Here is a 12,921-nt window from a genome sequence, read left to right as displayed (position 1 = left end):
GGATAGACCTAGAGGGTATTATGCTAAGTAAAATAAGTCAGTCACAGAAAGACAAGTACCATATTATTTCACTTATATCTGGAATCTAAATAACAATATAAATGAAAAACAAAACAGAAACAGACTCATAGATATAGAGAACAAACTGATGATTGCTAGAGAGGAGGGGATCTGGAGGGCTCAGTGAAAAATGTGAAGGGACTAAAGAATACAGATTGGTAGTTATAAAACAGTCCTGGGATGTAAAGCACAGCACAGGAAACATAGTCAATAATATTGGAATAACTACATATGGTGCCAGGTAGGTAATGGAAATATCAGGGAAAACCCTTTGCAAAGCATATGATTGTCTATTCATTATGCTATCTACCTGAAAAAAATAGAAAATAATATTAAATATAAACTATACTTTTTAAAAATTAGTTAAAAATAATAAATCATCACAAGTAAATATGAAGATACCGCAAGGAATTTACACACCAACTGCCAAGTGATGTAAGACATCCCATCAACTTTCCTGCATAATGTAGTGGGTTAAAACGAGCTCCGGAGTCCAACTTCTAGACTTAGAATCCTGAGTCCTTCATTATTGTCTGTATGACCTTGGACAAGTCACTTCCCCTCTCTGAGCCTTAGTTTCTTCACCCACAAAATGGGACTGATAACAATACCAGCCCTTACTGTTGGTGTAAGGATCCACCAAGACCATTATTTAAGGTTGTAGGGCACCATGTCTGGTGCATTATGCTCAGCAAATACTAGCAGTTGGTATCATTAAAGTTATTTCTCTGATTCTTAACAATGTGCCCATATTTTGCTAATTCAGCAATGTGGCTATATAAATTACTAAGCATTTATTCCATCCAAAGAACTGGGCTTGAACTGTGGGGAGTACCAGGGACTAAGATTCAGCATCTCTTCAAACCCTTACTTGCCTTTCTTTGCCTGGCCAAATCCTCCTTCCATGAAATCATTTTGGAACTCAGAATCCTAGATGGAGGCCCTCCATCTCACTAAGTGCCCCTCCTCTGTGTCCCCACTGGTTCCTTCTTTACCACAATTCTTTAAAAAATACATGTTATTTATTTATATTTAGAGAGAGAGGGAGGGAGAGAGAAACAGGGAGAGAAACATCGATGTGAGAGAAAAACATGGATTGTTTGCCTCTCGTATGCACCCTGATCAAACCCGCAACCCAGGCACATGCCCTGACTGGGAATCAAACTAGCAACCTTTTGTTTTGTGGGACGACAGTAAACCAACTGAGCCGCACGGGTCATGGCTTTATCACAATTCTTATTCCTGTTCTGTAATTGTCTCCACATTGCTCCTCTTCCTCACTGGACTATCTATCAGTGACCGCATGATCGATAAAGTGTTTAATCTCTGTGCCCACACTGTAAGTCAGTGCATGAGTCAACAGAGCTTGCTGAGTGAGCCTGTACATTAATCAACAAAATCTGTTCATTTACTTCTTTCTATCTATGAAACTAATAGAATCTATTAAACAGACAAGGAAGACAAATCTACCTACAGCCAGAATGAAAGGCATTCTACAGTGGTTTCTGTGGTAGAGGTGGCATTCGAGCTGAGCCTTGACTTCTGAGTAGAGCTGGCCTAACAGAGATGGGACACGAAGGGAAGAAACGATACATGTAAGAGATGGAGGGACTGAAGAGCTAGAGTGGCAGAGCGCCATTTAAAAGGACGCATGGACATGGACAACTGTGTGGTGAATGCAGAAGGGTGGGGGGTATACAGGGGTTAAATGGTAATAGGAAAAATGCAATCAATCAATCAATAAGGTTTGAACAAGAGTTTCAGGAACTGACAGGAGTAGGACGGCTTTCAACACCACGCTACAGGCCATGCATGTGTTCTGTGAGCAATGAGAAGCCACAGCAGGCTTCTTTAAAAAGCAGAGGAAGGACCAGCTCAAACACATACTTTGGTACATCAAGTATGCTCTGGGAGGAAACTGAAAAATTGGAGTCTGAAAGCTCAAAAGCCGATAAACTGGTAAGGAACTTATCACAGCAATGACAGAGAGTGGGCCAGGTGTAGAGAAAGGAGAGGATAGCATGAGAGATGTCCGAGCAGAAACCTCTTGTCTGCATTCTTGAGATGTGCTAGAAAGCGACTGACCGTGCATCTGTGTGAGCTGCGGTGTCCAGCATGAAAACACTAGAACCTGTGAGTGCACCTACAAATTACCTGGTGACTCTGCTAGCTGTCCCCTCATGTCAAATGCAGACTTCCTAGAAAGGGGGTTGGATGCCTTATCAAAAAGCAACTTTGGTTTCATGGATTATAACTGGTGAACATCAAAAGGAAGAACTGAAGAGCCTTGGGCTGGTGAGTTGATAGTCCCTCATCCTGTGGGGCTTGGAACCTGGACTTCAAGTCACGTGAGTGTTGGAGAAGACCCATGTTCACTTTGTACCTGTAAGTGGCATTTATACACGTTTCTAAGACCTCCAAGGCTTGCTTTTAGCTGCTGGTGTCGGGCAGAGTCACATGAGTCTGGAGAACTGAGCAATGTGGGAAAGTTTCACCAAGCTGTGCCCTGAGCTTGCATGCCAAGGTGGAATGCCCACATGTCTGCCCCCCTTATCAATCAATGAGTCTTCTAAAATGCAAAAGCGGGGGGGGGGGCATTAAAAATAGCACACATTCTATTTGTGGGAATAATTATGCAAATACTTCATGATACAGAGAAGCACATGAAGAGAGCTTTAATGAAGTCCTCCATGTTAAAGATTTCAAGGGACTTTCCAAATGCACAACTGGAAATTTTGTACAATCAATAAAGTGTACTGATACTTAGGGTTTTAAAGTTTCCTAAACAATAATGGAATCTGAGATGTGGCAACTATCTGAAAAACTAAAAGAAAGAGAACCATATTGTAGGGTGGGGGGGATTCCAAGGGCTTCAATTACCTTTATTTATCTAAGCACATAACAAAATCCTAAACCATGCAAGCTAATCTGGCCTAGGTGTGCATTTACATCCATGTTTTAGGTTGTCTCCTAATTTCATCTTCCTATCCTATAGCAAAGTCTGCAGACTCATATTCTTCAATCTGTCTTCCTTGTATCTAGCCAATAGTCATTGCAACTGCATACTTCAAATCTTACTTTGAAAGATGAGGAACAGAAATCAATGTTACTGTCATCTTTCTACACAGTGCTCCTTTTACCCTCTGCTTCTGATACCCAGTAGCTCATTAACACCAAGACTTGCAGCCAGGCAGACCTGGGCTTGGGTTTCCCTCCTCGGGGTTAGAGCGCAGCAAACCCCTGAGCCCCGCTCAGACCTCTCCAAACTGCACAACCTCATCTCTGAAAATGAGATACGTAGTCAGCGGGAGAGTAAAGGTGATCACATTTATTTTTTATTTGCATTCTTCCCTCACTGTCCACATGGCTTGCTTCTTCACTTCCTTCAGCTTTGTGTCCAAAAGTTACATCAAATGCGGTCACACTTAGAGGAGTGCGGTCCCACTGCAGATCAGTGGACTACACAGGAAAAAAGCCCAGGGAATTTCTTGTTTTGTTTTGTTTTGTTTTGTTCTGTTTAAATTGCTTATTCCCACCTCAACCCAGAGCAATGATCAAAACCCTCAGCCATGTCTCAGGTCTCAGTAGTTTTTTAATCATCAGGTTGATTGTGAAATCGTCCTGGATGCTAATGTGGCACGTGGGTTGAAAATTCATTGCTGTAGATCTGCTATAAAAGTTAGCGTTTCGCCCTTCATTCCTTCCCAGTGCCTTTTCCCCAAACTGCACAGAGGTTCCCTCCCTGCCCTTTGTATGGCTGAGCCGCTTTATAAACCACTTACATCAGTTTCAATCACCTCCCTCCTGGGACCACTTCAGTCCACAGCTCTTAATGCCCCTCGCTCCTTGCATTGATTGGTTTTGTCCCTTATTTGGAATTTATTACTGTTGCTTCATTTTGGTCTTCTAGCATACGTTCCGAGCATGGTTTCAGCCCTGGACGTCTATAAACTTCTCCAATCCTCACAACAACCAGAAGATGTAGGTCCTATTTGGGTTGACGTTTTACAGGTAAGTAAACTGAGGCACGCTCAGCCAGAGATCACAACTAGGCAGGAGTCAACCAGAAACATAAGCTGTCTGGCTTCCCAACTGGTGTTGTAATCACTCTATTATATGTATCACTTCTCATTATTGGTGGTCTCCGTGTTTGATGAAGTGGCCACAAACACTGAGTTAGTGAATACTGAACCACTGCCCCTGGGGGAAATATAGGGTTCGAGCCTCTGGGCATAACATTGTAATCAACCCATCAATAAGCGGCCTTATTCTGTGTGTTTCTGTTTAAAGACATCTTATTTAATATATACCATTGATTCATGACTATTGAGCTCCTAGCCAACAGCACTCATGTCTGAATGAAGCTGATCTAACACATGTGTTTTCTCAACAGGAAACATCACAGCCTTCTTGTGCTTAGGAATACTAGGCAGCACTTCGGCACTATATGTGGGGGTCATTTCTAAACACCAAAATCACCGAGGAAGAGCACAAGGTGCAAAAAGATAAAGTGGCCTTAAATAGACCCTGAACTGGACACTTGTTCACAGTAGGAGCTGAAGCAAGAAGGCAGAGCGTCACCTGGTTTGACCTCAGCTGGGAGCGTGCGTGCTGGTGACTCAGATTTGTCACTGCCCTGTGCACGTCTGCGAATGACCAAAGGAGTATTGTAAGTATTGATTTCAGGGTTACAAATAAATTTTACAAAGTAAGCAAATTGATAAATACAGAATCTGAAAATAATAAGGATGGACTGGACTTGGCAATCCCTGGGGAGTCCTTCTCTCTCTTTTCATTTTTAAGTAGGAAGGGGGGATTCACAAACTCCCCACCTTCTTCCAATTGCATCTGGAGATCCTGAAATGGCCTCTCTCCCAGCCAAGAGGCCCGAGCAGATCGGTCTAACTGGTGCTTCCTGCCCGCCACCAGCAGCCAGTCTTCCCACAAACAGCTCGTCAGGACTTTCACGGGCCATGCGCCCCACTGAGGGCTGAGAGAAACTCAGTGCTGGGCATGAAGAACTCTGGGCCAGTGGGGATTAAGGGCCCCTCCCGCTACAAATCAACAAAACCGCCTTTAGCCCCACACGTTGTCTTCAGATACATAAATAAAAAAAACTTTTCAATGTAACTAAATTGCCTCTTGTACTCAAACTGGAATGCACATCCTTCCTCTATGACTTGCTTGAAATATTCTAGCCGAAATAAGTGCAACCATTTGTAAGGTCTTCAAAACAACAAAAGCAGGAGTCACAGTTAGCCTAGGAGACCAGCAGGACCCTTACAGTCAGCTATGTCAATGACAGTGTTGCGATGAGAAAACTTTACCAAAAAAAAAAAAAAACACCATTTAAAACACCTTCAAGATGTAAGTCAAACAAAGCATGGATATGCCTACTACACTTCACATGAGTGTTTTTGTTAACGAGGTGGGGAATTACAGTCAGCTTCCAGTGCCTTGTGCAAGTTCTCAGGGCCCTGAAACTCGGCCCAGGGGGAAGTGGCAGCCAGGACAGCACTTGTCTCCGGACCAAGTCCACCTGCAGAGGGACGAGGCCCTAGGACATCACCCATTCATGTCATAGCGCTTCCTGGATGCCAAATGCTAGCACTGATGTATCAATGGCTTGGAATATAAAAGCGCATTTTCTTTCATCCGTGCCACTGATGAACTACACAGTTTGGAACAAGGTAGCCAAATGAATGAATGAATGAATGAATGAGGTGTCAAAGAAAATCCACTAAGTGAAGATTTCTGTCTGGTTTTACTTTAAGCTTCTATGCTTATAGATGAGAAAAAAATCATTCCTTGAAACTTTTCCTGTAGTTAACGCTGCTCTGGAATGTTAAGGCATCTTCTTACACCACCTGCTAACCCATGCTGGGTACGCACTCTGCTGAGCCCGATTTTAAATCCATTTTCTTTAATAAAAAAGAAAGAAAGATGAAACAGGTCAATGAAAAATAAATCAGAAAAGATGTCTGGGAATACAGATGGAGTGATTAAAATGAAAAGAAAAGAAAAGAAAGGAAAGGGAAGGAAAAGAAAAGAAAAGGCCTGAAATGGAAAAAGAGGCCAAAAAGAGTTTAAAGGGTCTTAGAAGCAATCCAGAGCCTTCACATCAGAAAAGTGAGCCCAGTTGCCTAGAGAGCTGCCCAGGACGCAGTGCCTGCACACCCACAGTGTGGGAACAGTGGGGGACTGAGCCGGTGGGGGAGTGCGGGCTGGGTTGCCACCAGGGAGTGGAGTGGGGGGACTTCGGACCAGACAGCCCTGCAGCTTCCGAGCTGGAGGTGAGAATCGGAGACTAAACGGGACAGGCGCTTCGCTGTTCTTGTGGTTGACAGCGTGTGGGGGACTCTCAGAAAGAATAGCTGAGTATGACTTTGTTGAGGGCTCATTTGTGAATGTCTAGTCCTGGATGTCTCTTAATTAACCTTATTAACTTTAAGTGGACTATAATTTCCCCAAGGGTAATTCCAGAAAGTAGAAAATGACCAAAGTAGCCTACTATCTCATTAATGACAACACATTTGGTAAAATGTAGATGTTACAGAAGCGAGCTGAGGATACAATTTATCCATCTAAAAGTTCAGAGGGAAAAAAATCCAGGCTTGTTTGGATTTTTCTTTTTTTAATTTTCTGTGTAGCAATTAGTTACCAATTCAATTTATGGTATTAAATGATTGATAATATCATTATTGAAGTTTTTGGCAATTTGCTTAAATGATAGCTCCACAAAAAAAGCGAAGTACATTTAAAGGATTTGATTTCTGTATAGGATAAACTTCTCCAGCATCCAGAAATACCACCCACCCACACAGACACCAACACTTCATTGCCACCATCTTCATCCCCAGCACCATCATCATCCTCACCCCTACCACCGCCACCACCATCATCATGGATTCCACCATCACACCCTCACATCAGTTACACGTGCCAGTTCATTCCCTTTCTTATTTGGCCTAGCTTTTTGAAATTATTACTTTACTAAACTACACAGAATTTTGTCATTTGAGACCAAAATAGTTTTCTATTTTTCCTATCTCTAATAGGATCTAAGCATACACACATAATTGAAAGTATTGTTGATTATGGCCAATTTTCCCCCATAATTCTTACTAACAGTCTCTAAGGTGCAGAACTCAGGAGTTACGCTTTCTTCCCTCGTTAGATGGGGAATCCCAGGAAGGTGCTTCCCTTCACCTCTAGGCCACTCACATCCTCAGATCTCAGAGGACGGCCCGAGGGTCTGTGTCAGGGATGAAGTAGGGAACAGCTCAGACCCAGTGCTTTTAAAACAACGTTCTCCGCCAATTCATTGGCAGAGTTTAAAATATAAAATAAAGCTACTCGATGACTTTGATGGAATGCCTCCTTTCTATGAAATCCCTTACACTTTCGCTTTGGCGAGTTTGTTTCGAGTGGCTGTAGTATTCTGGAAAACACACAGCATCTTTCTGTGGTGTATACATTTTGCTACTGAACAGTTGAGGCTACTATGTTTTGCTTTCTTCGATATGCAAACCGAGACCTGGAACTAAACTCAATGACTTATTTGCCTCCACCCATCTAGCATCTCCTGAGAAAGAGGGGAACGCAGCACGCTGAGCTTTACTGAGTTCTTCAAAAGTTACATTAAAAATAATACTGAAGTCACGGGGAGGCGTTAGATCTATTATTTCTGTGCTGAGCCTGCATTTTAGAAAAAACAAAATTAAGGTCCATACGTCTCCCTGTGCACAACTCTTTTCACACAATTAGGGTTTTGACTTTTTAGATATGTATCTATAAGGTAAATATTCCTTTTTTAGTTTTTTTATTTATTGGTTTGAGAGAGAGAGAGAGAGAGAAACATCATTTTGCTGTTTCACTGATTCATGCATGCATTGGTTGATTCTCCTATGTGCCCTGGCCGGGAATCGAATCAGTGAACTTGGCATATCGAGATGATGCGCTAACCCATTGAGCTACCCAGCTAGGGCAAGATAAATATTGTTTATGACAGCCCAGGCTGCAAACAAATGTTGCAAATGGTGCTAAAGATTTTATATAAATTTGGCTTTCAAAGACAATGATTGCACATTATCATTAATCTATATTTGTAGTGGAAACTCCTGACCACTTTAAATCTGTCCTCCCCTGCTATTTTCTATCTTACAAAAGTACCAGAACAGTTACCAGTGTGTGAGTGAAATAATGAAATATTGAATGCACGGACACCTTATATACCTCTTTCACACCTACTCTCTCACTCGACAAAATTACAAATGCCTTATCATTAACAGAACGCTTGACAACTTCTATAGTTTTTCCTGATAATCTATTGTCCCTGCCCATAGATCTGATTGTTAATCTATAGATCTAATAGATTGATAATCTATTGTTATCAATTTCTTGCCTTTTTTATGCCCTTGCAATACTAAGAAACCAAAATGCTAAACCTGAATATTTCCTGAATATGAACATCATATCCTAAATATATTCACAAAAATCATCTGAGGACCCAAATTAACTGGCTGTGAGAAAAAAGATTAGAATAAGTGCCAATTATCCTTCAGGAGCTTTCTACCGAACAGGCACAAGCCACATGGAGTAGGTGAAAATGAAATGGGGGTTGAAGATATGACTCCGGTTTCAACTGAAAACACACTCATTCTCGAGGCGAAATGTGGCTCCTTGAGCTCTTCTTAGACCAACACAATGTGCTGGGTAAAGGCTAACAATTTCAATAAATGAAAAAACGTAAGAACAGAAAGAAAGGGTGCTAAAATCTCACCAGAACAGAAGGAAAGGAATATTGGAAACTTGGAAATTAGCCATTAAAATCGCTTCCTAGAGATGAGCCTTGTTCAAAGTGAAGAAACAGTTTTGAGTGGTCGCCAGTGGACAAACCAGTCATTCAAAACCTGTGTGCGGCCAGTGCCACAGCGTACAAATTATTAGGCACTGACTTTGATGCAGAAGGTTTGTATAATTGTCGAGTAATTTGGAGAAGTAGGTAATATTTACCCCTTAAGAATATTGAGTAACAAAACTGAAATAAGCATGGAGCATTACATACCTCCTTAGAATTTTAAAAATCACAGTGGATATAATTAAGTTCAACTTTAGTTCATTCCAACTTTCCTAAGCTGTTTGAACTCTAACAAGGGACCCAGGACTAGATGACTCCCAGTTGGTTGCCTTCATCATGAACTTGTAGGTCAGACATATCTTTCAAAGTCACAGTTGCCTACATTTAAATTTATTCCCTCTTAGTAATTGATTGGGACATGTGACAATGTTTCCCACCTTATTATATGCCCAGGGCAGTTTTATCTGTTACATTTCTTCATACACAGATATGCCTGAATATTGTGGCCAACAGAACCATAGCGTCCGTATGATAGATAATGTGAACTTCCCATAAATTCTCAATAGTAAAGCTTCATCTAACTGACCTAAAGACACCAAGTAATTTATGGGGAGGGGAGTGAAATCAAATAAAGAGAATCAAAGTAGCTTTGTTGGTTTGTGCAGATAAAATAACCAGGCACTTGCCTGAATTTTTTGTTTTCCATTGAACATATTTTAGGCTAATAGCTTTCAAATTTCTTTGGCCTCAACTCACAGTCAGACATACATTTTACACACAAGCATGTATAATTACAACAATTTTCCAGATAACAAAACCCAGCCTACTAAATATTATACACTCAAACATTCTCTATTATATTCTTTTCCATTTTATTCATTTAAAAAATGTTCTAGAGTCACTAAACTGAATTTGTGAACCTCCAGGTCATAAAAAGCAGTTTGAAAACACTGCTTTTGGCCCCCAAAACTTTTGATAACTACTACAGAAAATTAAAGTTTCCTAACAGGATCTAATCAATTCTTTTATCTGACCCAGTGTTATACAAACAGGAAGATTAAAAGGGGGAAATATTAAACAACATTTAATAATAATATTAAATAAACACTTGCATTGACATTTTTCTCCCTCCCTGGGTAATAAGAGGCAAAACTCAAACAAGAGAAGAAGGATGTTACGGGAAATAAACTACAAAGGATAAAAAAAAACACCCTAAAACTGCATTCCCACAAAGAATCCCACTTGTGTGAATTATTTTACTTTTTCAAAAAGTTCCATACCATTTTTCATACGATTCTAAAAATATCTGAATATCATCTATTGCAAAAAGTTTAAGGTGGAGCCCATTATAGTGATATTATTTGCCTCTGGGATGATGAACAGTTTTGAATAAAGTGTGATCCTCTTCTTCCTTGACCATACTTACTTTGCAATTATTAGCAAGGCAGTAAATAATCCACCAAGGAGCACTCTCATTAGTGCCCATTGAAATTCAGTGGCATTAATTTGCAATAAAAGAACTGAAAATTAATGGAAAAGAAAATAGTTTCTGGAGTCCATCGTAAGGTTACGGAACTGACAGTGTAGCGGTGGCTTCCTTCCCATTAGGGAGCTTAAAAACGCGTGTGAATTTGATGTGATGGTTACATTGTGTTCTAACACCACTTTTTTTTAAAAAGTGGGCAGAATAAGTTCTTTTTCTCTTTTCATGTTAACCCTTTATGAAAACAAGGCAAATGAATTTGAAAAGCTGTGTTAATTTTAAAGTTTTTGAAGTTGTGCTTGTTGTTTATCTTCTACGTAACCGCTTGGGCTGAACTTGTGTGACTATGCCATGCTCAGACCCCCACGGAGGGGGCTGAAGGATATTGAGGAAGTTCAGAAACTGCAAGAACCTGCCCTTCAGAATCCTCCGGGGCCAATCTGCACCTTTCTCCTCTTTCTTCTGCTATAAAAGTATCTCTGGAAACAGAATTCGGGCTAAAACACGGTGTACGGCTTGCATGTAGAAGGTCCAGGGGAGGGAGCGGGCCCATCAGACAGCAGTGTACAGTCGGGCAGTGCCTAACTCAGCACCCGGCCACGTGGGTGCCCTGAGGTCTCCCGCAGGCTCTCCGGGGCATCCCTGTCGGTGGGGGCCAGGGCACAGCTATTCACCAGAAACACCCACCCGAGCCCTCCCCAAGTCAATCAGGAAGACAAGGAAGAAACTATCAAAGGGAAAATGGGAGGGAGAGGGGAGTGGGAAAGTATTCTTTCTACTTAGGGAAAAAAAAAATAAGGACACAAAACATTTGTCACTTAAGTCACAAGTGTTCCTGTGGGTCCTGAACTGCCAAGGCTTCTTCTACAGCTGCTGAGACGGGCAGAAGCCACTGTGGGGCATTTTTGGCCTGGCGGGCATGAAATACAATACAGCTAGCAGGGGGGTATTTCAAAAACACTCGTGCCTCAGTGCAGCACGTTTCCAACTGACAGGAAGCCTGTAAAGTTTTGGCTGTCGTAAGTCACACACCAGCAACCTGCTCCAGCAGGACCCGGCTAGACAGCTGAGAAGATGGAAGCTCAGGACCCATTCAGCTCCTCTATTGATCTCCGAGGAGTGCAGTTCAACCAAGCTTTGAGCATGGACTGGAAGGACAGTGAATGCTAGGACTTGTTCCGCCCCCTCCGCCCACCAAAAAATTATCATCATCATCATCATCATCATCATCATCTCATCACGGGCATATTTGCAATTCAAAATTCCAGATGAAAGGAAATATTTCGAGTACATTGAAACAAAATTTTCAGACAGAGAGACAGACAGATAGATGGCAGATAGATGGACCTGAGCGCCCCTAACCCCCCAAGCGCCTCCAGCTTTAAATACCAAAGCGGGATATTTACTAAGGACTCAAACCACCCTGTGCTTATTTGCTTTGGGGTGTTTCTCCCCACAAGTAACTGCTGCTTTGTCAGGTTTCCCAATATTTGCTTGGTTAGGAAGCCTGCGGGGGTTCGGATCTCTCCAGCAGACAGCAGCGCGGTGGAAAACTAAATTTCCTTTAAGCTGCCAGGCTAGAGAACTTGACTCTTCAACGCGAGATCCGCAAATAACCCCGGGTGTGGCTGCGCGCTAGCCCTCGGGTGGCGCATCCGCTGCCGGTGGCCCGTTGCGCTGTTTGCGCGGTGCCAGCCCGGCCTGCCGCCTCCCCCGGGCTCCCTGGCTCCCTCCCCCCCGCCCGCCCACCAGGCGCTCGGCGGCCGCCACCCCGATGTGCTGCTGCAGGCGGAGCAGGTACCTGTAGAATGCGGGAGGGCCAGCCTCGCGCACGGCGTAACCGTTGGGCTCGTTCTCCAGGTAGTAGGGCACCTGCTGGCCGTTGGGGTGCAGGTAGGGTGAGAGCTGCGTTGGCGGGTGTAGCAGCACCAGGGGGCTTGGCGACACTCTGTTGAGCGGAGGGAAGCCCCCCAGGCCGTTGGCACCGAACGCTGCTGCCGTCTCGGACCCAGGGCCGTAGGCTAGACTGGACTGGCCGTAGACGGGAGCGGAGGCAGCAGCGGCAGCAGCGGCGTTGAAGTCGTAAGCAGCGCCCTCGGGGTAGTTGTAGACAGTAGGCTTGCTGCTGTCCACGTACACGTCGCCTATGGGTCGCTCCAGGGGGATCTTGAGCTGCGGGCGGTTCAGGGGCTCCAGGTCGTTCCCTTGGATCTGGTGCAGCAGGGCCATTCCGGATGCTTTGGTGTGGAGGGTCATAGTCATGGTTAGTGGCCGCGGGCAAGGCGCAAACCGTCTCTCCGCACAGCAGAGGGCTCAGCAGCCGACCGGCCACCTGAAAGAAGAGGACAGTCCTCCTGGTTACAGACGGCGCAGCGCATGTCCCGCCGAGACCCGTCCCTGAGCCGGGGTGCCCTGGACCCCTGCGGCCAGAGGCGAGCAAGTGCAGCCAACTTCCTGGGCTCCCGGTCTTCAACCTTAAGTACGGATCTCCCGGGCTCATAAGCATTACAAAGGTGCT

The 12,921-nt window shown here is 43.5% G+C and overlaps 1 protein-coding gene across 4 annotated transcripts in view; it reads right to left on the bottom strand.

Moving 5' to 3' along the window:
* The window catches only part of ESR1 (estrogen receptor 1), a 365,725-nt gene that overhangs the window by 230,858 nt on the left and 121,946 nt on the right, over positions 1 to 12,921 (bottom strand). For all 4 annotated transcript variants that reach the window (XM_036024903.1, XM_028509943.2, XM_036024904.1 and 1 more), the window contains exon 2: positions 12,205 to 12,735. In XM_036024903.1, the coding sequence (XP_035880796.1) occupies positions 12,205 to 12,665 (461 nt within the window). In that variant the 5' untranslated portion in view covers positions 12,666 to 12,735. The remainder of the gene's footprint in view (positions 1 to 12,204; positions 12,736 to 12,921) is intronic.

This window comes from Phyllostomus discolor, chromosome 4 (assembly GCF_004126475.2).
Source record: "Phyllostomus discolor isolate MPI-MPIP mPhyDis1 chromosome 4, mPhyDis1.pri.v3, whole genome shotgun sequence".
In the NCBI taxonomy this organism is placed as follows: domain Eukaryota; kingdom Metazoa; phylum Chordata; class Mammalia; order Chiroptera; family Phyllostomidae; genus Phyllostomus; species Phyllostomus discolor.
Note: the sequence above shows the minus strand (reverse complement) of the source record. Positions and strands in the feature narration are given on the sequence as shown.